The sequence below is a fragment of the Schistocerca serialis genome, chromosome 12, assembly GCF_023864345.2.
Source record: "Schistocerca serialis cubense isolate TAMUIC-IGC-003099 chromosome 12, iqSchSeri2.2, whole genome shotgun sequence".
In the NCBI taxonomy this organism is placed as follows: domain Eukaryota; kingdom Metazoa; phylum Arthropoda; class Insecta; order Orthoptera; family Acrididae; genus Schistocerca; species Schistocerca serialis.
The window spans coordinates 842,688-869,915 of record NC_064649.1 but is presented as its reverse complement, the minus strand read 5'-3'; the positions used below and the strand labels follow the sequence as shown (position 1 = coordinate 869,915).

The following is a 27,228-nucleotide window of genomic DNA, read 5'->3' as shown; positions in this document are numbered from 1 at the left end:
CTAGAAGAAAGAACACAACATGTCATTCTTAACGGTTCAAAATCTGCAGATGTAGAGGTAATTTCGGGAGTACCGCAGGGAAGCGTGATAGGACCTTTATTGTTTACAATATACATAAATGACTTAGTTGACAACATCGGTAGCTCCGTGAGGCTATTTGCAGATGACACGGTTGTCTACAAGAAAGTAGCAACATCAGAAGACTCGTACGTACTCCAGGAGGACCTGCAGAGGATTAATGCATGGTGCGACAGCTGGCATACATAGGGGCAGAAATCCATTCCAGTACGATTATGCCATAGGTGGTAAATCATTGGAAGCGGTAACGACCGTAAAATACTTAGGAGTTACTATCCGGAGCGATCTGAAGTGGAATGATCACATAAAACAAATAGTGGGAAAAGCAGGCGCCAGGTTGAGATTCATAGGAAGAATTCTAAGAAAATGTGACTCATCGACGAAAGAAGTAGCTTACAAAACGCTTGTTCGTCCGATTCTTGAGTATTGCTCATCAGTGTGGGACCCTTACCAGGTTGGATTAATAGAAGAGATAGACATGATCCAGCGAAAAGCAGCGCGATTCGTCATGGGGACATTTAGTCAGCGCGAGAGCGTTACGGAGATGCTGAACAAGCTCCAGTGGCGGACACTTCAAGAAAGGCGTTACGCAATACGGAGAGGTTTATTATCGAAATTACGAGAGAGCACATTCCGGGAAGAGATGGGCAACATATTACTACCGCCCACATATATCTCGCGTAATGATCACAACGAAAAGATCCGAGAAATTAGAGCAAATACGGAGACTTACAAGCAGTCGTTCTTCCCACGCACAATTCGTGAATGGAACAGGGAAGGGGGGATCAGATAGTGGTACAATAAGTACCCTCCGCCACACACCGTAAGGTGGCTCGCAGAGTATAGATGTAGATGTAGATGTATGTGTTGAGAACATTCTAGATTTAACACCAGAAACGACTGTTTTAAGATGTTTCTGCACTGTCGATTTTCACCAATAGTGAGTCCTTCACTCATGATTGAAAAGAATTTTATATGCAGCATAAAGTATGCTACTCCCCCATGAACCATGGACCTTGCCGTTGGTGGGGAGGCTTGCGTGCCTCAACGATACAGATAGCAGTACCGTAGGTGCAACCACAACGGAGTGGTATCTGTGGAGAGGCCAGACAAACGTGTGGTTCCTGAAGAGAGGCACCAGCCTTTTCAGTAGTTGCAGGGGCAACAGTCTGGATGATTGACTGATCTGGCCTTGTAACACTAACCAAAACGGCCTTGCTGTGCTGGTACTGCGAACGACTGAAAGCAAGGGGAAACTACAGCCGTAATTTTTCCCGAGGGCATGCAGCTTTACTGTATGGTTAAATGATGATGGCGTCCTCTTGGGTAAAATATTCCGGAGGTAAAATAGTCCCCCATTCGGAACTCCGGGCGGGGACTACTCAGGAGGACGTCGTTATCAGGAGAAAGAAAACTGGCGTTCTACGGATCGGACCGTGGAATGTCAGATCCCTTAATCGGGCAGGTAGGTTAGAAAATTTAAAAAGGGAAATGGATAGGTTAAAGTTAGATATAGTGGGAATTAGTGAAGTTCGGTGGCAGGAGGAAGAAGACTTCTGGTGAGGTGAATACAGGGTTATAAATACAAAATCAAATAGGGTTAATGCAGGAGTAGGTTTAATAATGAATAAAAAAATAGGAGTGCGGGTAAGCTACTACAAACAGCATAGTGAACGCATTATTGTGGCCAAGATAGACACGAAGCCTATGCCTACTACAGTTCATATGCCAACTAGCTCTGCAGATGACGAAGAAATTGAAGAAATGTATGATGAGATAAAAGAAATTATTCAGATAGTGAAGGGAGACGAAAATTTAATAGTCATGGGTGACTGGAATTCGAGCGTAGGAAAAGGGAGAGAAGGAAACATAGTAGGTGAATATGGATTGGGGGTAAGAAATGAAAGAGGAAGCCGTCTGGTAGAATTTTGCACAGAGCATAACTTGATCATAGCTAACACTTGGTTCAAGAATCATAAAAGAAGGTTGTATACATGGAAGAATCCTGGAGATACTAAAAGGTATCAGATAGATTATATAATGGTAAGACAGAGATTTAGGAACCAGGTTTTAAATTGTAAGACATTTCCAGGGGCAGATGTGGCCTCTGACCACAATCTATTGGTTATGAACTGTAGATTGGCCGGCCGGTGTGGCCGTGCGGTTAAAGGCGCTTCAGTCTGGAACCGCGTGACCGCTACGGTCGCAGGTTCGAATCCTGCCTCGGGCATGGATGTGTGTGATGTCCTTAGGTTAGTTAGGTTTAAGTAGTTCTAAGTTCTAGGGGACTTATGACCACAGATGTTTGAGTCCCATAGTGCTCAGAGCCATTTGAACCATTTTTGAACTGTAGATTAAAACTGAAGAAACTGCAAAAAGGAGGGAATTTAAGGAGATGGGACCTGGATAAACTGACTAAACCAGAGGTTGTACAGAGTTTCAGGGAGAGCATAAGGGAACAATTGACAGGAATGAGTCAAAGAAATACAGTAGAAGAAGAATGGGTAGCTCTGAGGGATGAAGTAGTGAAGGCAGCAGAGGAACAAGTAGGTAAAAAGACGAGGGATAGTAGAAATCCTTGGGTAACAGAAGAAATATTGAATTTAATTGATGATAGGAAAAAATATAAAAATGCAGTAAATGAAGGAGGCAAAAAGGAATACAAACGTCTCAAAAATGAGATCGACAGGAAGTGCAAAATGGCTAAGCAGGCATGGCTAGAGGACAAATGTAAGGATGTAGAGGCTTATCTCACTAGGGGTGAGATAGATACTGCCTACAGGAAAATTAAAGAGACCTTTGGAGAAAAGAGAGCCACTTGTATGAATATCAAGAGCTCAGATGGAAACCCAGTTCTAAGCAAAGAAGGGAAAGCAGAAAGGTGGAAGGAGTATATAGAGGGTCTATACAAGGGCGATGTACTTGAGGACAATATTATGGAAATGGAAGAGGATGTAGATGAAGATTAAATGGGAGATACGATACTGCGTGAAGAGTTTGACAGAGCACTGAATGACCTGAGTCGAAACAAGGCCCCGGGAGTAGATAACATTGCATTAGAACTATTGACGAACTTGGGAGAGCCAGGCCTGTCAAAACTCTACCATCTGGTGAGCAAGATGTATGAGACAGGCAAAATACCCTCAGACTTCAAGAAGAATATAATAATTCCAATCCCAAAGAAAGCAGGTGTTGACAGATGTGAAAATTACCGAACTATCAGTTTATTAAGTCACAGCTGCAAAATACTAACGCGAATTCTTTACAGACGAATGAAGAAACTTGTAGAAGCCGACCTCGGGGAAGATCGGTTTGGATTCCGTAGAAATGTTGGAACACGTGAGGCAATACTGACCCTACGACTTATCTTAGAAGAAAGATTAAGGAAAGGCAAACCTACGTTTCTAGCATTTGTAGACTTACAGAAAGCTTTTGACAATGTTGACTGGAATACTCTCTTTCAAATTTTAAAGGTGGTAGGGGTAAAATACAGGGAGCGAAAGGCTATTTACAATTTTTACAGAAACCAGATGGCAGTTATAAGAGTCGAGGGGCATGAAAGGGAAGCAGTGGTTGGGAAGGGAGTGAGACAGGTTTGTAGCCTCTCCCCGATGTTATTCAATCTGTATATTGAGCAAGCAGGAAGCAAAAGAAAAATTTGGAGTAGGTATTAAAATCCAGGGAGAAGGAATAAAAACTTTGAGGTTCGCCGATGACATTGTAATTCTGTCAGAGACGGCAAAGGACTTGGAAGAGCAGTTGAACGGAATGGACAGTGTCTTGAAAGAAGGGTATAAGATGAATATCAACAAAAGCAAAACGAGGATAATGGAATGTAGTCGAATTAAGTCGGGTGATGCTGAGGGAATTAGATTAGGAAATGAGACACTTAAAGTAGTAAAGGAGTTTTGCTATTTGGGGAGCAAAATAACTGATGATGGTCAAAGTAGAGAGGATATAAAATGTAGGCTGGCAATGGCAAGGAAAGCGTTTCTGAAGAAGAGAAATTTGTTAATATCGAATATAGATTTAAGTGTCAGGAAGTCGTTTCTGAAAGTATTTGTATGGAGTGTAGCCATGTATGGAAGTGAAACATGGACGATAACTAGTATGGACAAGAAGAGAATAGAAGCTTTCGAAATGTGGTGCTACAGAAGAATGCTGAAGATTAGATGGGTAGATCACATAACTAATGAGGAAGTATTGAATAGAATTGGGGAGAAGTGGAGTTTGCGGCACAACTTGACAAGAAGAAGGGACCGGTTGGTAGGACATGTTCTGAGGCATCAAGGAATCACAAATTTAGCATTGGAGGGCAGTGTGGAGGGTAAAAATCGTAGAGGGAGACCAAGAGATGGATACACTAAGCAGATTCAGAAGGATGTAGGCTGCAGTAGGTACTGGGAGATGAAGGAGCTTGCACAGGATAGAGCAGCATGGAGAGCTGCATCAAACCAGTCTCAGGACTGAAGACCGCAACAACAAGTATATTCTTCACGTCGATTTGTGCGCTGTTTTCGTCGGAGAAGAGTTAAAATTTCGGTACCTATGCGTGGAGCTTATCTAACTCGTCGCTAGTGATGCCTTGTTAAGGCGCACGTAACTGGTATCTGCTAAACTTGCTACAGCCCTCTGAGTAGGCTAATGAGTTACTCGTTGCCTTCCTTGGGAAATTATTTGTGTCGGTTACTCACAGCTGAAACCAAACATATACAGCCTAACTTGAAGCCTTTCGCTCGGCAGTTCTCACGTAGCGGACTTTCCCGGAGGCGGAATTTCGCCTTCATCGAGAGAAGAAAATATGACATTCGGTCTAATTAAGCTCGAGAACATATTTTTGTCATGCTTAGAGACATTATAGAGATCTACCCCATTTGTGAATACCAGAATTTTTTTAATTTTTGTGCGTGATAGTGACTTTAAACTTGATATTTGTTATCAGTTAAAGTCCGTTTCCGAAGCTTATACATTTCAAACAGTATGCGACAGCGGAAAAAAAGCACGCTGCCTTTTCAGTGAGCTCACTACTTTTCGAGATGTGACGCGAACAGTTTGAAATCGTTTCTCTGGCGGGAAAAAATCATCCGTTTTAATTAAAATTTTTGCGCGTTGCTTGGCGACACTGTTGGAGACAGAGCCACAGCGAGATGACCGCTACGGACAGTTGACTGCTTGGTGGAACGTTGGACCTTAAACGTCAGGCTATAGACATCCTCTGTCTTCTACAAGCAACACATTTCCATTATCTCGTTCTTAATGCTAGGATTATTTCGTGCCTTATGTTTCTCAGATATGCGTTAACAAACAGCATTCTTACTAGTCACAATTCTGCTGCTGTGGCACTGAGGATACCTAACGCAAGTTAAGTCGCAACACATTTCGTATCTACAAGGAATGCTGTTTAGCTGCAAGTAATTTTTTAAGGGGAGAAGCATACACTAGGTGGTCGAGAAGCCTACAGAGGAACTTTGAGGAGAGGTCGATTGCATCTGCACACAGCTACAAAACGTCGGCCGAACACTCGCTCGCAGCCTTCTCGGGAGCTGACACTTGCTGCCCAGCCGTCTCCCAGCTGCAGGGACAGCCGCCGCAGCCCGCTCTGCCCTCCAGTGACGTGTTTGTCGTCGTCGTCCTCCTCCTCGTGTCATGACAAGAGATCGGCCCACGAGACATCAGGCCGGAATTTATTCTCAGGGTCGAAGCGATCTGTAAGTCGTTATCGTGGAATGCTTGAATGTCTGCGTCCAAACTGACAACTCTCTCTGCGATCTGTAGTGACCGTGGCTGTCATCATTTTGAGCAGCTGTTTCGAATACACATTTACTGAACAGCGCTGTAACAAAACAGCGTACGTATTTTCCTTCAGCGTTGCTCGGCAGTTTTATTATGTCTTTCAACATAATAATGTGTATGAGAGAGAGAGAGAGAAAGAGAGAGAGAGAGAGAGAGAGAGAGATTCGGTGTCTCATATTCCTGAGACATTACATGTCCAAAACATTAACAGCAATGAGACACTCGACATCATCATTATTCTGCATAATGGCCCCCGTTGTCGTTTCTGCTTGCTGCTGTTAGCATGCCAGTGTGGATTCAGGTAAGGCGGCTCTAGCTGCTGGATTCCCTCTTCCGCAGTCGATCATTTGCCACCAGGTAACCGCCCCACCGTTTCCGATGCGTACTTGGGTTGTCAGATAGCTACTTGTTCGTTGGAAAGTCGGTTAGTAAGGCCGGAGTGAGCTTCTCTGAAGGAGGAGAAGAAGTAGTATTGGTCTGGCCAGAATGTTACACATGTACTCTGATCTACTGCGAATGTAACATTGAGAAATGTTTATTGTTATGTGACGTAAAAAATTATGTGTTGGCGAAAGAAAAAAAAATGAAACATAGTGCAATGGAGGTCGTGACCAAACGAATGTCGCAAGAAACCGTATGGATAGATTTGCCGTCTGGCCGCTTAACAGCGGCTGAAAAAAATGGTACGAGGAAGCTGTGGTACGTGGCTAGCTTTCTGAGTTGTCTTCATCGCTCTCTTTTATTCTAACATTTCTGAAAGTGTTTTCAGTGGTCTGTATGTACGTGTCGCAACGTCACAACTTAGAGGGTAATTTGTGGCGGTCGTTTAGTAGTATAAGAACCGTGACAGATCTGCTGGTGGTCGTGTCTAGTTCCCTGACAGGTACGGATAGCAACGGGTGTAGAGTTTATGCCGAAAAGAGCAGTGGGAGGGAACGACAACTAGAATCCGTTCAAAACTGGTTCAAATGGATCTGAGCACTATGAGACTTAACATCTGAGGTCATCAGTCCCCAAGACTTAGAACTACTTAAACTTAACTAACCTAACGACGTCACACACATCCACGCCCGAGGCAAGATTCGAACCTGCGACCGTAGCAGCAGCGCGGTTCCGGACTGAAGCCCCTAGAACCGCTCGGCCACAAAGGCCGGCCTGGACTGTACTCGATACAGCACTACCACGAGTGTGACTGTTGAGCCGTGTAACACAGCCAGTGAAAATAGTTCCACGCCAATTGTATAACAGAGAACATCCGTGAATGCCGTTTGCCTGTTCCTGTTGTATAAACAGGAAAAGAGAAAGAATACGACAGCCTGACAACGAAGTCATTAGAGACGGAGCAGGGTAACAAATAGTGTGTCATTGTGAAAAGAACCACTCCGGCATTCGCGTCGAGCAATTCGAGGGAAACCTGTTCCTGACGCGGATTCGAGCCGCCGTCCTCAGGAATACCACCCCAGCGCAGGCCAGCCCAGTGTCTCACATGGCCGGGCGTGAAGTACGTAAACTGAATACGCTGGATGGAAACGAGACGAGTGAAGACGCTCAGGCGTAGCTGCGGTGTCAGTGCGAGCTCTTTAAGAAAGCTGAGTCTGCAATTTAGAGAACACGCCGCGTTCAGAGGCCACAGCTGCGAACGAGTACACGTCATTGAGGGTGAGCGAAGCCCGGATTCTCTGTCCTCGCTGAACACGGCGCCACGCGTGTATTTCTGAAGCAAAACACAGGTTTTGTGTCAATTGTTGAAACATGCTGCCTATTTACTATAATTTACGCTTAAAACTAATTACAATAATACGACAAACTACCACAGAATCGAAATAAAAACTATGCTATATAAAATAAGTTTATTTTTTTTGCGGATATAAAATGAAAGCTGGCATTGTCCGTTTTTACGTTATTTACCTTTGAAAATATTTGACTCGTTACAATAACGAGGCTTATTACCGAAAGTACGAAGCTACTGAGCATCCAAAATTTGTGAGTCGTTCGAAAATTTCTCGCCAGGCAGGACGCAGCCTGCCATCGACACTCGCAGGACCGACTTCCGGCGCACCGCAGGGAAGCGCGCCGCTACCCGTCTTATTCGTGCTGTACGAAATACTGGCCTCAGATTTTTAGCGTCTACAGTGAAGTCTTTCCTGAAGAAAGGTGCGGAAATATCTGCCCAAATCTTACTGAGACCTCAAAGTGGTCCACAAATTAGCAACTTCGGAAATGTAAACTCGCACACGTCACAAACTGCAGAAATGTACTCGTAGTATCCCGTGACTGCACTATCGACGAGTCGCAAATGCAGTCGGTCAACTCGGTAGTAAAAATTTGTAAGGATACGAAATGGAATGATCACACGGTCTCAGTCGCAGGTTAGGAAGCCGACAGAATTCTGTTCATTCGCACGATACTAGAAAAATAAAACTACTCTAGAAACAAGACTGCTTTCAAAACACTTATGCGACCCATCTCAGAATACTGCTGAAGTGTTCGGGACCCATACTTTCAGGCGACTGTTCGCGATAATTAGGAAACACCGAGTTCGAGTCCAGGTTTGGCACAAATTTCCATCACTCGTCACGTTCTCGTTCGTAGTGGAGCTGTTACTGCTAAACCTCTTGTCAAAGCGTAGTGACGCACGGAGTACAAAACATGGACTAACCGGCCGACGGAAGCCTGTGATCCAGCGGCTGTTAGTTCTATCTTCTGCGGACACGAGTCCAAAAACGCTTCATTCCACACTTACTCTTCACACTAGGAAACGTGGCAGCACACCACAAGAAGCTCTTTCTTGTGTGAGATGTTAAAAATGCTGTGTGTTGGGACTGATACTTGGGCCAAACCGCGATCGCACTGGTTCCCGGATGCGCTGACCGTCCACAGACAGTACACGGTGCGGGTGCCAAGACGCTGTGCGAAATGCCCCCACAACCACAAGTCTGGCATGTTTAGCTGTGCGGGACACTTCGCGTCCACATGTTACGAGATCACGCTGGTGGAGAATGTAGGAGTTACTAGTTAACCAGATGTAGACACAAGGGCATTTTCTGCACATCTTGAAATAAACACTTTCGTGTGATGTAGTCGTACGGTCTGTAGTTGTGTTTTTTGTGAGTAATGTACGCTGAAGAACTGAACGAAGTGAATTCTATAAGACATAGTGAGACAGCCTTTCCGGACCCATGTTCCCACTGAGTTAGTAGCAGCACAGTCTGTGGAGCATGACAACTGAGACCTCTCGATACGATAAAAAGTGAGTTACTTCTACAAATACACAGTAGTACATCTCATCAGCGGAAAATTTGGCGATACAATTCTTCCCAGTCCGTGGCGTGCCTGGTACAGCAACCATAGATAATATTTCGAAAGAAAAACAGTCTCGGTTGTAGGGGAAACAATATTTTCATTGACGTGTTTCGCCCTTCTGGGGCATCAGAAAATTTTAATATATTTCAAAATTTTCATTCGTCACGTCTGTGGCAACCGCTGTGTGTACCTTAAACACACCGGAGTCAGTTGAAAAACCAGTCCTGCCATAGGACCACACTTACAGCTTTCGAGAACACGTAGTATAATCTGTACACTAAGCAATAGCTCGTTCCAAACAGACGTTACACGAGCACACGCAGAGACACCAATCTGTAAAGTAGGGGGAGTCGTCGAGCATATCTAATTTCAGTTTGTGTTTGAAGTTAATCTTATATTTAAATTGTTTGTATCACTTTTTCTTATTCTACATATGACGAATGTATCGTTAAGCCGGCCGCGGTGACCGAGCGGTTCTAGGCGCTTCAGTCCGGAACCGCGTGATTCCTACGGTCGCAGGTTCGAATCCTGCCTCGGGCATGGATGTGTGTGATGTCCCTAGGTTAGTTAGGTTTAAGTAGTTCTAAGTTGTAGGGGACTGATGACCTCGTATGTTAAGTCCCATAGTGCTCAGAGCCCTTTGAACCATTTGTATCGTCTTTCTGTGTCGCCCCGTGTGGAGTGACAGGATTCAGGCGGCCTCCGTGCCGAATATGTATACACTCAAAATCGGGATCGTGCGTGTCATTTTACTGCGGCCTGCCCGATGTACGCACGCGTCTAAACTGGGGAGTGGTGCTGTTGTCAGCGGTGGTGGTGGTGATTACGATGACTCAAAAGTCGGTATCGGTACGGATATGGCCCTGGGGAGGCAGCAGACGTAACTCTAGCAGCCAGAGCGGTCAGCAGGTAGGAGCTACTACAACAGCCGCCCGCCGCCTATTATAGCAGAGGACAGCCTACACTGTGCAAGCCGCGGCGCCAGGAATAGCGCAGCCGGCTCACGCGCTGTGCCGCCCACCGCCCACCGCCCCCGTTCCCGAGGTTGCCACACGTGACGCTCCTGCTCCAAATGCCGGGCCCATTCCTCCGCTGCACGACTGTCCGCAGGAGCTCCCGAAAAAGGGGAGTGGCCCACGTGTAACACGGCTCACCTGGTCGCGGAGTTTCGATGGCAGTCCTCGGGAAAAAAGGCGACTTAGATGTCGCGACAGTCTCTTGGGTATAGCCACACATCCTGCACATACATACATACTACGAAAATCCCCGTACGGTGCGTGGTAGAGGGCATCCTGTACCAGTACTAGTCGTTTTCTTTCCTGTTGCATTCGCAGACAGAGCGAGAGAGAAAAACGGCTGTATGTCTGCCTCCGTAGGAGCGTTAACTTATCGTACCTTATATTCGCGGTCCTTGCGCGCAGTGTGTGTTGGACGTAACAGCTTCAAATGCCAGGTTTCTAAACTTTCTCAATAGTGTTCCTCGAAAAGAACGTCGTCTGTCTTCCAGTGATTCCCATTTGAGTTCCCAAAGCATTTCCGTGACACTTGCGCGTTGTTCGAACCTACCGCTAACCAATCTTGCAGCCCGCCTCTGAACTGCTTCGATGTCTTCCTTTAATCTGACCTACTGCGGATCCCAAACATTCGAGAACAGATCGCACTAGCGTCCTATATGCGATCTCTTTTACAGATGAACCACACCTCCCTAAAATTCACCCAGTAAATCGTCTTCCCTACTACAATCCTGAGGTTCGTTCCATTTCGTATCGCTTTGTAGCGTTACGCCCAGATATTCAAACGATGTGACTGTGTCAAGCAGGACACCACTAACACTGTACTCGAACGTTACAGGTTAGTTTTTTCTACTCACTTGCATTAACTTACATTTTTCTACGTTTAGAGCTAGCTACCATTCATCACACTAACTAGAAATTTTGTCTAAATCGTTTTGTGTCATCTTACAGTCACCCATCTTGGACACCTTACCGCGAACCGTAGCGTTTTCAGCAAATAATCGCACATTGCTACACACCCTGTCTGCCAAACACCCTCGTCTCTGATGAACGCTCGCCGTCGAACAACATACACGGTACTATTACCAAAGAAATCTTCGAGCCACTCAAGTGTCTGGGAACCTATTTCGTATGCTCGTACCTTCGTTAACAATCTGCAATTTTCGGAAATCTATAAATATGGAATCTGTACTCCAACAAAACTGAGCGGCCGTTCTACATACACCGTCACGTTCTTCGCACAAGGATTGTAACAATGAGACGAGAGAGATTAGAGATCCACGCAGAGTACAGTGGCTCCTCCCTCCTCAGAATGCGAATGCCAGGCCAGTGTATAGACAATCGTCCGCCGCCCAATGTACGGTGAGAGACGCGCCTCTCTCGAGCTCACACTTCAGTGAGGACCTTTCAGCAGTAACCTGCACTCCTAAAAATGATGGCGTGTTTCCAAAAATACATTGGCTTATGAAATAAGCTATTGTCAAGGTAGTAGGCGAATTTTTGTTGGATTTCCTGTATTGTCTAATATTGCTTCAAACGAACTACATTCTCATAGAACAGCACAGTGAACTTTATAAATTCCTTCACCGAAATGAAAAAAAGCCACCTAACGTTGTCTGACGGAGAGTACTTCTGTTACAACAAACTGATCCAGCCCTTCATTGGCAACCTCGCGACTGGCGCGTGGGAAGAGTGATTGTCAGTAAGCCTCCGAATCAGCTCTCATTTCTCGAATTTTCTCCACCTGGTCATTTCGCGAGACGTGTATGAGAGGAAGTAAAAGCTGTCCCACTCTTCCCGGAAAGTACTCACTCGAAATTTCTACAGCAAACTTCTCCGTGATGCACAACGCATCTCTTGCAGCGTCTGCCCCTGGAGTTGGTTGAGTATCTCTGCAACGCTCTCGCGCCGGCTAAACGATCCCGTGCCGTAACGCGCCGCTATTCGTTGGATCTTCTCTATCTCTTCTGTCAGTCCTATCTGCAGAGGGTCGCGGAACAATACTCAAGAATCCGTCGAACAAGTACACGGTAAGCCACTTCCTTCGTGGATGACTTACACTTGCTTCAGATTATTGCTCTTAACCTCAGTCTGCCATCTGATTTTCCTACTATTTGTTTTATGTGGTCATTTCTCTTAAGGTCGCTTTTGATATAGTTACTCGTAGATATTTTACGATGAGATTTCCAGCAAATTGTCATCAATAGTGTAGTCGTGGTAGTGGATTTCTTTTCCTATGTAAGAGCAATATTTCACAATCCTCTGCAAGGTCAATCTGCAAATCCTGTGTCTCCTGGCGTTCTTATTTTCTTGTAGACAACTGCATCATCTGCAAACAGTCTTAAAAAGCTTCCGACGCTTTCTACATACATTGTAAACAGTGAGGACCCTCGCACACTTGCTTGAGGTACTCCCGAGGATACCTTTACATCTGTCGATTTCCATCCGTTAAAAGTGACGTGTTGAGTTCTGTCTGCAAGGAAGTCTTGGTTCCAGTCGCAAATCTGCTCCGATACTCGATAAGAACGCATTTTCTCGCTAAACGGCTGTGCGGGACGGTGTCAAATGCCTTCTTAAACGGCGTCAGCCTGAGCGCCGTTCTCTACGGCGCTGTGGATCTCATGGACGAACATCTCTGTTTGCGGAATCCATGTTGATTTTTATAGAAGAGATTTTCGTTTTCCAAATACCTGATAACAAATGAGCACAAAACATGTTCCATAATTCTACACCAGACTGAAAGATATAGGTCTATAATTACGAGCATCTGTCCTACAATCCTTCTTGAAAACGGGAATGACGTGCGCTTTTTTCCAGTTGCTAGGTACCTTTCGTTGCTCCAGCGATTTAAGATTAACGGCTGCTAAAAGGGGAAAAAGTAATTTCGCATAATCTTGTAGAATCTTATGCGTCAATCATTCTGGTCCAGATGCCTTTCCACTACCGTGTTACGATCTTCCGCGGCGAAACAATGGCGGATACCGAATTCAGCACTGTGGCCTTTTCCCTGTTATATCTCGTTTCGGTGACAGTATGGTCACTGAGAATAGATTATTTTGAACAGAACCGGAGGAAGTGACTTACAAGGCGCTTGTTCGACCCTTTCTTAAGTATTGCTCGTCTGTCTGGGATCCTTAGTAATTAGGACTGATAGAAAAGATGCGGAAGATCCAACGAAGAGCGGCGCGTTTCGTCGCGGGGTCGTTTATTCGCGAGAGAGCGTTACACAGATGCTCAACAAACTCCAGTGGCACGCGGTACGATAGAGCCGTCGTGCATCATGGAGAGGTTTAGTACTGAAATTTCGAGAAAACACTTTCCGGGTAGAGTCGGACACCATATTAGTTGCTCCGAAATACATCGCACGAAATGACCACGATGGTAAGATTCGAGAAATTATAGGTAATACAGAGGGTTACCGACAATCATTCTTCCCACGTGTCATTCGCGAGTGGAACAGGGATCAGTTAGTGGTAGCAGAAATACCCTCCGCCACACACTGTTAGGTGGTTGCGGAATATGACGTAGACGTAGAATTGAGAGAGAATCGTCCAGCGCCTGTAGATACGCCTCTCTTTCGAGCTCACATCTCAATGAGGGCCTTTTAATAACCAACTGCAGTCCTAGCAATGAAGGTGCGTTTCCAGACGTACACTGGCTTGCGAGATAAGCTGGTGTCAGATACATCATGAAAGCCATCCCGTGCAAGCTAATTTGCGGGAATCGCGCGGCCTTTGTGTAGACGTTGTCTGGTGGTGGCACGGGCACTCGCTGCTGTACCGCGTTCCAGACGTGGACCAGGACGCCGTTATTTGTCCTGCCTTATCAGTGTACAGGGCGTCCCAGGGGTAGTGGACAGGAGCCGTTATTCGGAGCAAAAATTGTTTATTGAGCGTGGGCTCTAAAGGCCGTACCGTAAGAGCTATGAGCAGTTCTCCATCTTTAGAAGTGTGAAACAGATCTCTTCTGCTGTAACGTCTTTGGTTTCCGTATTTTGGGAACAGATAGTACGGACCAGTGTAGTAAACGTGGGCACTACAGCTCATAGCTTAAGAGCTACAGCCGCTGGATCACAGGGTCCCAGTTTCGATTCCCGGCCGGGATGGGGATTTTCTCTGCCCGGGGACTGGGTGTTTGTGTTGTCCTGATCGTTTCGTCATCATCATCATTCGTGGCCATATTGAACTACGAATAAAATTGGAGAATGAAAAGAATTGGGACTTTGTACCGGCGCTGATGACCGCGCAGTTGAGCGCCCCACGAACCAAACATAATTAAGAACTACGAGCACCTATTCGGTAGAAGAGATTTGTTTTACAGTACCGGTGATGAAGAAGTGCTCACAGCACTTAGGCATGCGCTTTAGAGCCCACGTTTATTGGACATCTTTGCTCCGAACGTTCGTTGCTGTCGTATCGCTGAATTCCGCTGACTCCTCCTCGGATACACCGTACACGTCGCAGACTGCTGTGCGCTCTTTTGGACGGTTCTCAACGATATCCTATCAAACTAAAAGCCAACGATCTCTCGCCTCTCGATTGAATTAGGCCAGAAACGTAGCAAGGGACGGGCTTTTTAGACACGAAAAAACGAGTACCTCAACTTGACAAACTGGCGTAGAAATGCACATTTCGAACGGAAAAATCTAAAACTGTCCGCTCCGCTCCCTTTCATTAGATTTTCATGCTGACACATAAAGAACATTTGTAACCGATCGCTGGATGAACATCTGCCGATATGTGTTATATTTCATTAACTGTTCATAATATCGAAACACCCGTTGTAAAGGAGGAAAGTAATTTAAGAGTAATTTAAACCGTTATATCTCGAAAAGTACAAGATGTACTAAAATAAGTTTTACGTATATTTGGAGATGATGAATTATATTTCAATCGTGTTGAAGAAGATGTGCTTAGTTGAAAGTCAGAGTTGGGGTAAAACGATCTCCAAGTCTGACTAGTTTTTTGGGGTCGCACTTCGAGAAGCGACCGATCTTGTCGCGTAACAATTTATTTCTGAGCGTAGATTATACTGGCTAAGGTAAGGGACGGTATCGGAGCGACCCTTCTGGCGCCTGAGTTCCTGCCAGAGCATTCGGGCTAGTGTGGTGTGGTGAGGTGAGGTGCGCGGTGGGCGCATTCCGCCGCACGCGGGACGGGAATAGCGCGGGGTAGAGGCGGCGGCCAGACGCAGCCGCCAGCCGCTGCCTGCTTTTGGCCGGCCGGCCGGCCAGCTAGCTCATTGACGGCTGCGCCTGCCAGCCTGTGCCAGCGGCTGCTCGCCAAAGCTCGGCCGGCCTCGTCGTAACGACCTCTCAATTTCACTCGGCACCGACGTCTCCCAAGGACGGCCTTCTAACTCTTTCTCACAAGCTGTCAGTATACCACGCAACTGGGATGGCACACTGCCGTCGCTTTAAATTTTGTCATCTCTAGCATTCTGTACCTCAACAGTAAAAAAGGAGCCCTTATAGGATCACTTCCTTGTCTGTCTGACGTCTGTCCGACTATTGAGATCCCTTTTCGTCAGGAACGAATAGACGTGTCGAACTGAAATTTATGTCACGTACTAAAGTCTACAGCTCCTCGGCAGTGTAAAAATTTAAGCCTCTGAGCCAATACAATCGAAAGATATCGAAATTTCTTGGTGCTCGCAAACTCAGTCGTCGAAAATGATAGGGTGCTTCCTACTGACCTAGAATCGCAAAATTTGGCAAGAAGCGACGGTGCACAATACAAGTAAAGGAAAACGCCAAAACTGTTAATTTGCAATTATATCGCACAATTCATTTGTCATATTTCTTTGCCATTACGAAGCTACATTACATTCGTAAGCTGTGAAAAGTCTCAGCAACTAATCTGGGGTTTCTGATCTGGTTGACAGTAATAGGTAAAGTGATCCGTAAGAGAGGCCTGCGTACGTAATTTACAAATATTTCGTGCTAACTGGCTGAGCTACTTTGAAACAGAGTCGTCTGCCGCTGTGGAAACGGTGCTCCTGACACCTAGCGGTGATAAGCGAAGGGCAGGCCGCCACACTGCCGCGCTGGCAGTCTGTGCCTAACGACTGGCACGGCATCTGTAATGTTTCAGAGCAAAGTAGTATCGGTAACTCGCGCAAGGCCGCACTTCCATTGTTCGGGATGAGGTCCGATGTCCCCGCAACAACAGCCTTATCGCCGGCTGTGCCGTTTTCTTCTCTGGAGACTTCCGTCAAATTTTACGAGAAATAATAGCAGAAATGAGAGCAGATGAAGTCAACATACGTAACTGCCAGTTAGCATACCGTGTTAATAAAACTCCAAAATTAATAAAATAAATGAAAGTTGCAACAGCAAATCCAAAATTACACAATAAATTTAGACTTAAAACATTCTCGGAATTCTTGGAAATTTCGGGACCGATATCTTCGCAGTATCGATATCGAAAACAGGCAAAAATCGTCTAATTCTCGATTCCCAGGATGGATGAACTATAATAAGTTAACTTTTACGGAACCCCGGGCACGCGAATCTTACGGGCACTTAATCCGGAATGTTTATGCTCGAAGTTACTGCAGTTCAGTAACTGGCGTGGAATTTTGTCTACAGTGAGGGTTGCAATATGCTGTGATGTGAAGAAACGGAAAATTCATTTCAGTGTTTTAGTTGATTGATTTTTTTACTATTTTTGTTAAGGTCTAAATGAAAGGCAATACCTAGGATCGAGTCGTTTAATTTACTGTTAGCCGAGCGGTCTAAGGCGCTGCAGTCATGGACTGTGCGGCTGATCCCGGCGGAGGTTCGAGTCCTCCCTCGGGCATGGGTGTGTGTGTTTGTCCTTAGGATAATTTAGGTTAAATAGTGTGTAAGCTTAGGGACTGATCACATCAGCAGTTAAGTCCCATAAGATTTCACAAACATTTAAAATTTACTGTTAATCCATCTTATTCGCAAAAGACTCCACATCGTTTGCAGAATTTCTTCGTGCGCGACCGGCAAACTGCAGAAAGTTCGACCACAGTCAGCTGTTGTGTCCCCAAGACACAGAAGCCGTTCCAGACAAGGTCGAAGACGGGGGCTCGGCACGGCACGTCTTTCGGCGGGACTGCAGTCGAGCAGACGCCAAACCTGTGCACGGGAGGCGAAACGAGGGTTTATTCGCGCGGGTCGAACCTTCATGGCATTCAGCTGTTTTGTGGCTTTCGGATCAACTCGGAACACCAAAAGTGTCTCGCTAAGGAAGCATTTCGAAGGAAATGGTGACTCGTCTGTTTGGTTGCACTGAACGTGTCACGGCCATTGCTTTAGAGGCTCGAAGAACTGTTAACTCTGAATAGTAAACAACAATCCGTTTGTGACAAATCGTCGATGAATCCAGAAGAAAACAGCCGAAAATATCGCACCGTTCTTCATCGTGCCAATGACACCTTTCGCATAGCGCGTGGAAACATCGATTATTTGAAGAAGAAGAAGCGGAACTAATGTCTTATTGTCGCAACTCACATTATTTATCACCTAGAGAGTATTTTTATCGTCTTACGTCGAACAACAGTTTCACGGACAGTGATTTTACTCACATCAGGAAACTCTCGAATATAATCGAAACCATATTTTTTGAGCGACCTATGTCGGACTGGAAAAAATGTTTCCACAATTGTTTCAAACACACGTGCAGAAAGTGTTTCAAATTTTAAAACCGGGTATTTTGAGAAACAGTGAAATGAAAAGACCGCGTGGCATTATATTCTGCGGCAGGCGACACCTCAGGATGCTGGGCCGCCCGATGCAACTCTTTCTTTCTGCTTGAAGCCACTTCTTCGACCTGCTCGTCTTTACGATGAAGACGAGATAATTAAGGCGATACAAGCAGCCAGTACCCGAGCCAAGAAAATCCCCGACCCGTTCGTTATCGAGCCCAGGAACCCGGGTTGTAAAGGCAGCGACGCGAGCCACCAGCCCGCGGGCTGCGAAGCAGGGAAACGGTTTCAAGCAACAGAAAGGCAAGTTTCGTACGATAGTTTGCCAGCAGTTTGTGCGTGCCTGCCTCCTCGCAGAGCGGCGGTCGCTAGACCGGGCCGTGGCAAGAACCAAATGGTTCAAATGGCTCTGAGCACTGTGGGACTTAACATCTATGGTCATCAGTCCCCTAGAACTTAGAACTACTTAAACCTAACTAACCTAAGGACAGCACACAACACCCAGTCATCACGAGGCAGAGAAAATCCCTGACTCCGCCGGTAATCGAACCCTGGAACCCGGGCGCGGGAAACGAGAACGCTACCGCACGACCAAGAGCTGCGGACTGGCAAGAACCGACCGGTTAAAACCGATACCGGTATTTTAGTTCTGAATAGCCTGTATTTCTGGGTATTTGTTTGGTCTCGGTTGTAACAGGTGTTTTTCTTTTTTACCAATAACCGGGTAAAATAACCGAAGCAGCAATTAGCTTAGCAACAGTGCTAAAAGTGTTCGTTTCTTATAATCCCTTATTTAAAGAACGAGTAGTTCTTATTCGTAAAATTTGCATTGCTTTAAATCATTGTATTATCATAGAAAATGAGAAAAGCTATCAGTGCTATTTTTCAAACACATGACATAAGAATTAGTAGAGCATTGCTGAGACAATAATGTACCTCCTACCATGTGGCGTGGCCTCTTACATGCTGTGTGTGTACGTGCAGTTTGCACGACTTGCTCCATCTGGTTTACGGGGTAGTTTCTCACTGTCGTCGTCGGACATCATTCGTATTACAGAATGGTACTATCACTAGTCTGGAAGTATTTCACGAAATGTGATATCAGTGAAGTACATCTGCTTTAAAAGATTAAAAACGAGAGGAGCCACTACAAACTTGTTACATAATACAGGAAAAAAACTTAAGAGTTCCTTCATAGTTTACAATAAAAATAGAAAGCAACGGACCTGCTGCCTCTGGCTATGTAACATGCCTTTACCTCCTTGTAGCCTTAGAAAACGGACAAATTACCACGAAAAATAGAGTTCCTCAGGCTCAGTTTTCACCCTTCAGCACTGACTATTCGTAACGCCTAAATAGTGGTATGATCCCCCATTACAACATGATTTTTGAGCAGAGTTTCAAAAAATTACAATCACCAGAAGAGTACCGGTGATTTTTTGTAGCAGTAATCCACTTACCACTTGACGGACTAAGTTTTCTTTTATTGGCCTGTTTAATTAAATATCTTGATTCTGTGTAACTTGAAACTGAGGGAATCAAAGTTTTTCGATCTTCGTTCGATTTCTCCGTTTATTGCAGAAAATAAAAGGAATAAGAAACTGAAAATCGGTAATTTCAGAAAACGGTTGTTTTCGGCAGTTTTAACAGTTCGGTTAAACTGGCGTTGTAAAAAACCGGAGACACACACACATCGAGTACTGAGCTTCGTCTCACAGACAGTAGACGCCGACACTCCAACCGGTCTCACTAGGTCCAGGGATGGGCTCGAGTGGCACACGTTGTTCAGCTTGATTCTACCACACCCGCTACTACAGTATACTTCGCCGACCACGAAACCTATCCACTGCCCTGCTCTTTACCAATGCACTGTGCAGATACTCAGCAAGTACGATTGTGTGTTTGGGTGCTAGAGTAAACGCGCGACCGGCCAAAAGTTCGGTACTGGTTACTAACTGTAATTTCTCTTTTTCTGTTCACAGACGGACCTGAGCGCCAGGGATATTGAACGTAAGTACCGCACGGTGTCCATCAGGGTAGGAGCAGCACGAGCCTTCCAGCTGTCCAGAGCTTTTTCAGTAGACCTAGTGCAGCGTGGAACGTAACAACAAAGCGACTGACAGTCGAGTAGGGAAACCTGTGGGGCCGTCTCTGGCTCGCAGCTTCGAGGAGGCGACGCGAGGCTCCGGCGGCAGCAGCAGCTGGCAGCTGTTCCGAGTACGCCCACACCTCCCCCGTCAGCGTGCAGAACTGAGTTCGCTTTCTAGGATCGTAGCTGTCGTATTACTTCCCTAAGCAGGTTCACATTTAGCCTCGCACACTCCGCAAAACAAACATACCTTACTGAGAAACAAAGCATACAACAGCCCGTCTCAACAGCCGGCTAACCTGTGCCACCGTCCACCCTCCCACTCCAGCTCGACTGGCAGGGGCAACAAAAATTCCATTACCAGTATTTGGGATAATTATTGACCGAAATCTGAAAATTAAATTGCTCCCCTAACCTACCCATTAAGAGGTATATCCTTACAGTAAATAAACAAACGCCGTCTGGATGACTTCTTTTCACAAATTGCACTTGTGCGGCTACAGACCTGAAGGTGATGTACCACGCAGACTGAAACCGGTAGTCAGTAATAAAAGAAGTCATCCGAACGATGCTTGTTTATTTATTATACCAAAAGAAATCACGGTTTCCTACGAAACGGCGTTAAGGGTTTCCGTTTGAGAGCGTTCCTGTAGCGTATACGTAAAGTAGCGCGATTCCTGTGTGGGTATGTGAGCAGCACCGACATGTAACCGACGAATCAGTGTGGCATCCGTGTCTCTCCGACGTGCGTTCCGTAAATGCAGAAACGTGAACTACGGCGACGCTATTACCAAGTCAGTCAGAAGTTACTCCAGCTCGAGCACCCGCCGTATAGTGCTGAACTCTCCCAGTGCGATTATCACGCCTTCGTTCCATTAAAAATGTCTCGAAGGGTCGACGACTCCTGTCGGACGAGGCTGTGCAGCAGGCAGTTGCGAACTTCTTCACGCAGCAGGACTCAGTGTTCTACCAAACGGGTATCTTCAACCTGGTGCATCGGTGCGATGGTTGGCTCAATAATAACGCCAATTTTCCCTGGTTGGCACACCGATTCTCATTATGCGGCCTTCCAACGGAAACTTTTTTATCGCAACTTACACATTCGGTGAAAGTTTAGCATCAGGAACGATTTTTAATTTCTTACTACTAACTCACACTTTGAAGACCATATCCGCATATACCACTGCAGGTACCACCAAAATTATATCGTTCTAAACACGTGGCTCACGAGATATCGTATCATCATAAACATTTAGATGCGTGGAAAGTCAGCTTTTGCTTAAAATGAAGTGGAAATTTCTCGGATTACAGTCGTCGAGAGATTGATAATGAGAACACACTGCAACTTCCAACAAAGGTTAAACCAAATTTCGAAACTTTTCTGAACTTTTTCTCATTTATGTGCTTAGTATTCAGTCTTTTGAAGCTGTTTTAAAAGTGGGAGCTGAATTCTTTGAAGAGTCAGGGGTGCTGGGTTTACTGGCTGTGTCACAGACGGTAATTGTCGGCAGCTGATTGATAACCGAGAGCCGAGGTAACAGAGCGATGCACACGACACAAGGCGTCACCAAACTCGAGCCCTGCAACTGTGCCAGTTCTCCCGTGAACAACTAGTGGTCTTTTGAGAAGCGTCAGAGTTCACCGCCAAGAGCGCAGAACAAATACTTGTCTATTACGAGCAGTTACAGTCTTCAGACACTCGTCAGGTACCTTGTATTCCAAAAGAGAGAATACACGAACTCCATTTCACATTTCATGAATTATCAAAAAGTTCAAATAGCTCTAAGCACTATGGGACTTGACATCTGAGGTCATCAGTCCCCTAAACTTAGAACTACTTAAACCTAACTAACCTAAGGACATCACCACACATCCATGCCCGAGGCAGGATTCGAACCTGCGACCGTAGCAGCCGCGTAGTTCCGGACTGAAGCGCCTAGAACAGCTCGGCCACCACGGCCGAACATGTAGTATCATCAGGTATCCTATATACCAAAGAAGATAATACACGAAATTCATTTGATATTTCATGTTCATCTCCCTCGGTATACAGGATAGTCTGAAAACCGAAACTGCTTGTAACAGAGAAGTATTTATCATCAGCTCTTGACGGTGAAGTATATATTTTAAAAATATTTACGAGCTGTGGTGCATCACCTTGAGAAACCCAGCTGTCACTCAGGTCCAGGCGTGGAGCACCGCTGTGGCTCGCAGTGCCCGCGCCGCGCCACGCCACGCCGCGTCCCCGCCGCCTACTGGTGCACCTGCCAACCCGCCTGTGCTCTCCGCACCGTGTTACCCCGAGCGTGCGTGCGACGGTCCAGTTGACGGCTGCTTTGCGAAAATACCCATTGAAATGACGTTATAGTCGCCATATTTTTTACGACGTACGTTGTTTGTTGGCCAAAGCAGACGAGTAGTATCGCAAATTTCTCTTTATCCAAATTATGCAACCAGAAAGCATTGTATTCCGTTTCCTGGAAACGAGCGAAATACTCGTTGACCACGAGCCCAAATGAAAAATTGCAGTACTTGTTGTTAAAACTCGTTCTATGATGTAAAGAATTTTCCTGACACAAGCACCGCATAAGGGAATCGGTGTTTAGTTAAGACCCACAGGAAGACGTTTTTGATTCGTGCGAAGAATTCTTTGAAGTGTTAAACACTTCTCGCTCGACTCTTGAGCATTAGTCCTGCGGTGACGATTCGTGTTCAACAGGCGGGCCGACTGGAAGAGTCTTTCGCTTCTCACGGGTTTGTTTCGCACACAGGTTTGTTTCGTTCAAAGATTTGTTTCGTTAGCGTGGGAGCACCATGGAAACTCTCAGCGAGCTGTTGTTACAGACGTCAGAGCAAGGGCTCTGCCCCCCATGGCATGGGTTACTCCTAAAACCAGGCGTAGGGTAGCGAAGTACTGCCTGCATCGGCGCCCCGAGTTAAAGCGTGGGGCAGTGGGTGCTTCTTGCCATAACCTGTATTAAACTGTTCCACGCAAAGAAGATGTTTGCGAGGAATAGGTGTTTCTAAGAACATGCACCGGCTGCTATTATTCATTTTCCCTATGAAAGAAATACACTAAAGCAGAATTGATGGAAAAAAAATACAGCTCTGCTTTTCTCTTTTAAGTTGACTTTTCCGAACTACACGAATATTACATTTAAAACCCCTGCCAACAATGGAAGTATATATCTACAACTATATTCCACAAGCTATGATACGGTCTGTGGTGGAGGATATTATAATTTTCCTCCTTTTCTCCCGCCATCGTCATTTCGTGAGACGGATTTGGAAAGGGAGTAACATGTTGGTTGACTCTTGCTGAAACACAAGTTCCGCCCTAAAATGTCAACGCACTACAAAGAGAAACATTGTCACAATGCTCTCAAAGGAACAATTTCCTTTTTGCGAAACTGTTCGAGGCTGTAAGCACACCTCTGTGTGGCAGCAAACGCTTATGTGCGATGTTCTGCTAAGCTTTTCTCGCAACTGAACTTGCTGCAGATGGTGGTCTATGCTAGAAATTGGCTGATTCTGCACGCGTCGGTGATAAAGCTTTTTGACATTGTCGACTTGAACGCGCTGTTTGGAATTCTCAGGATAGCAGGATAAAGTACAGGGAGCGAAAGGGTGCTTACAACTTGCACAGAAGTCAGGCCGAGTCCAAGGGCATGAGCGGGACCCAGCAGTTGACGAGCGGATGAGATGTGGTTAAATAATATCCCTTATGTTATTCAGTCTGTACAGTAAACAAAACGAGCAGGAAACTAAAAATGTGACTGAAGTCACGGAGAAGAAATGAAAACTTGCCGAAGACATCGTAATTCGGTTAGAAGTGGCAAAGGAGTCGGAAGATCAGTTCAGCACAATGGATAGTGTCTCGAAATAAAGTTATAAGATGAACATCAAAAAAGGCCGAAGTAGAGGGTAGGTAAAATGCACACTGGCAAAAGCGAGAAAAATCACTTCTGAGGAAGAGAAATTTATTGACATCGAGTAAAAATTTAGGTGTTAGGGTGTCTTTTCTGAAGTGATATGAAGGAAAAAGCTATCTCGGTTGCCGTGTTAAATTTTTTTATTGCTTCCCAATAGTCTTTCCTGAAGGTATTTGTCTGGTGTGTCGCCTCTTATGGAAGCGAGACACTGACGACAGGCGGTTCAGAGAACAAAAAAATATAAGCTTTCGGATTGTGATGATATAGTTGACAACTGAAAGCAAGGGGAAACTACAGCCGCAATTTTTCGCGAGGGCATGCAGCTTTACTGTATGGTTAAATGATCCTGTCCACTTGGGTAAAATATTCCGGAGGTAAAATAATTCGGAACTCCGGGCGGGGACTACTCAGGAGGACGTTGTTATCAGGAGAAAGAAAACTGGCGTTCTACGGATCGGAGCGTGGAATGTCAAATCGCTAAATCGGGCAGGTAGGTTAGAAAATTTAAAAAGGGAAATGGATAGGTTAAAGTTATATATAGTGGGAATTAGTGAAGTTCGGTGGCAGGAGGAACAAGACATTTGGTCAGGTGATTACAGGGTTATAAATACAAAATCAAATAGAGGTAATGCAGGAGTAGGTTTAATAATGAATAAAAAAATAGGAGTGAGGGTTAGCTACTACAAACAGCATAGTGAACGCATTATTTTGGCTAAGATAGACACGAAGCCCATGCCTACCACAATAGTATCAGTTTATACACCAATTACCTACGCAGATAACGAAGAGATTGATGAAATGTATGATGAGATAAAAGAAATTATTCAGATTATGAATGGAGATGCAAATTTAATAGTCATGGCAGACTGGAATTCGATAGTAGGAAAAGGAAGAGAAGGAAACGTAGTGGGTGAATATGGAATGGGGATAAGAAATGAAAGAGGAAGCCGCCTGGTAGAATTTTGCACAGAGCATAACTTAATCATAGCTAACACTTGGTTCAACAATCATGAAAGAAGGTTGTATACATGGAAGAGGCCTGGAGATACTGGACGGTTTCAGATAGATTATATAGTGGTAAGACAGAGATTAAGGAACCAGGTTTTAAATTTTAAGGCATTTCCTGGCGCATATGTGGACTCTGACCACAATCTATTGGTTGCCAACTGTGGACTAAAACTGAAGAAATTGCAAAAAGGTGGGAATTTAAGGAGATGGGACCTGGATAAACTCACTAAACCAGAAGTTGTTCAGAGTTTCAGGGAGAGCATAAGGGAACAATTGACAGGAATGAGGGGAAAGAAATAAAGCAGAAGAAGAATGGGTAGCTTTGAGAGATGAAATAGTGAAGGCAGCAGAGGATCAAGTAGGTAAAAAGACGAGGGATAGTAGAAATCCTTGGGTAACAGAAGAAATATTGAATTTAATTGATGAAAGGAGAAAATATAAAAATACAGTAAATGAAGGAGGCAAAAAGGAATACAAACGTCTCAAAAATGAGACACAAAGTGCAAAATGGCTAAGCAGGGACGGCTAGAGGATAAATTTAAGGATGTAGAGGCTTATCTCACTAGGGGTAAGATAGATACTGCCTACAGGAAAATTAAAGAGACCTTTGGAGAAAAAAGAAACGTATGAATATCAAGAGCTCAGATGGAAACCCAGTTCTAAGCAAAGAAGGGAAAGCAGAAAGGTGAAAGTAGTATGTAGAGGGTCTATACAAGGGCGAGGTACTTGGGGGCAATATTATGGAAATGGAAGAGGATGTATATGAAGATGAAATGGGAGATACGATACTGCGTGAAGAGTTTGACAGAGCACTGAAAGACCTAAGACGAAACAAGGCCCTGGGAGTAGACAACATTCCATTAGAACTACTGAAAGCCTTGGGAGAGTCAGCCCTGACAAAATTCTACCACCTGGTAAGCAAGATGTATGAGACAGGGGAAATACCTTCAGACTTCAAGAAGTTATATAATAATTCCAATCCCAAAGAAAGCAGGTTTTCACAGATGTGAAAATTACAGAACTATCAGTTTATTAAGTCACAGCTGCAAAATACTAACGCGAATTCTTTACAGACGGATGGAAAAACTGGTAGAAACCGACCTCGGGGAAGATCAGTTTGGATTCCCTAGAAATATTGGAATACGTGAGGTAATACTGACCCTACGACTTATCTTAGAAGAAAGATTAAGAAAATGCAAACCTGCGTTTCTAGCTTTTGTAGACTTAGAGAAAGCTTTTGACAATGTTGACTGGAATACTCTCTTTCGAATTCTGAAGGTGGTAGGGGTCAAATACAGTGAGCCAAAGGCTATTTACAGTTTGTACAGAAACTAGATGGTAGTTATAAGAGTCGAGGGGCATGAATGGAAAGCAGTGGTTTGGAAGGGAGTGAGACAGGGTTGTAGCCTCTCCCCGATGTTATTCAAAAATGGTTCAAATGGCTCTGAGCACTATGGGACTTAACATCTATGGTCATCAGTCCCCTAGAACTTAGAACTACTTAAAGCTAACTAACCTAAGAACAGCACACAACACCCAGCCATCACGAGGCAGAGAAAATCCCTGACCCCGCCGGGAATCGAACCCGGGAACCCGGGCGTGGGAAGCGAGAACGCTACCGCACGACCACGAGATGCGGGCTCGATGTTATTCAATCTGTATATTGAGCAAGTAGTAAAGGAAACAAAAGAAAAATTCGGAGTGGGAATTAAAATCCATGGAGAAGAAATAAAAACTTCGAGATTCGCCAATGACATTGTAATTTTGTCAGCGACAGCAAAGGACCTGGAAGATCAGTTGAACGGACTGGACAGTGTCTTGAAAGGAGGATATAAGATGAACATCAACAAAAGCAAAACGAGGATAATGGAATGTGGTCGAGTTACCTCAGGTGATGCTGAGGGAATTAGATTAGGAAATGAGACACTTAAAGTAGTAAAGGAGTTTTGCTATTTGGGGAGCAAAATAGCTGATTATGGTCAAAGTAGAGAGGATATAAAATGTAGACTGGCAATGGCAAGGAAAGCGTTTCTGAAGAACAGAAATTTGTTTACCTCAAGTATAGATTTAAGTGCTAGGAAGTCGTTCCTGAAAGTATTTGTATTGGGTGTAGTCACGTGTGGAAGTGAAACATGGATGATAAATAGTTTAGACAAGAAGAGAATAGAAGCTTTCGAAATGTGGTACTACAGAAGAATGCTGAAGATTAGATGGGTAGATCACATAACTAATGAGGAGGTATTGAATAGGATTGGGGAGAAGAGGAGTTTGTGGCACAACTTGACTAGAAGAAGGGATCGGTTGGTAGGACATGTTTTGAGGTATCAAGGGATCG

General features: G+C 45.0%; 1 protein-coding gene across 2 annotated transcripts in view; it reads left to right on the top strand.

The window, feature by feature from the left end:
- The window catches only part of LOC126428456 (myosin light chain 1), a 69,634-nt gene that overhangs the window by 11,883 nt on the left and 30,523 nt on the right, over positions 1–27,228 (top strand). For both annotated transcript variants that reach the window (XR_007576838.1, XM_050090391.1), the window contains exon 2: positions 19,847–19,874. Coding sequence is in view for 1 of the 2 variants with exons in the window: in XM_050090391.1 (XP_049946348.1) it covers positions 19,847–19,874 (28 nt within the window). In the remaining variant the exon portion in view is untranslated. The remainder of the gene's footprint in view (positions 1–19,846; positions 19,875–27,228) is intronic.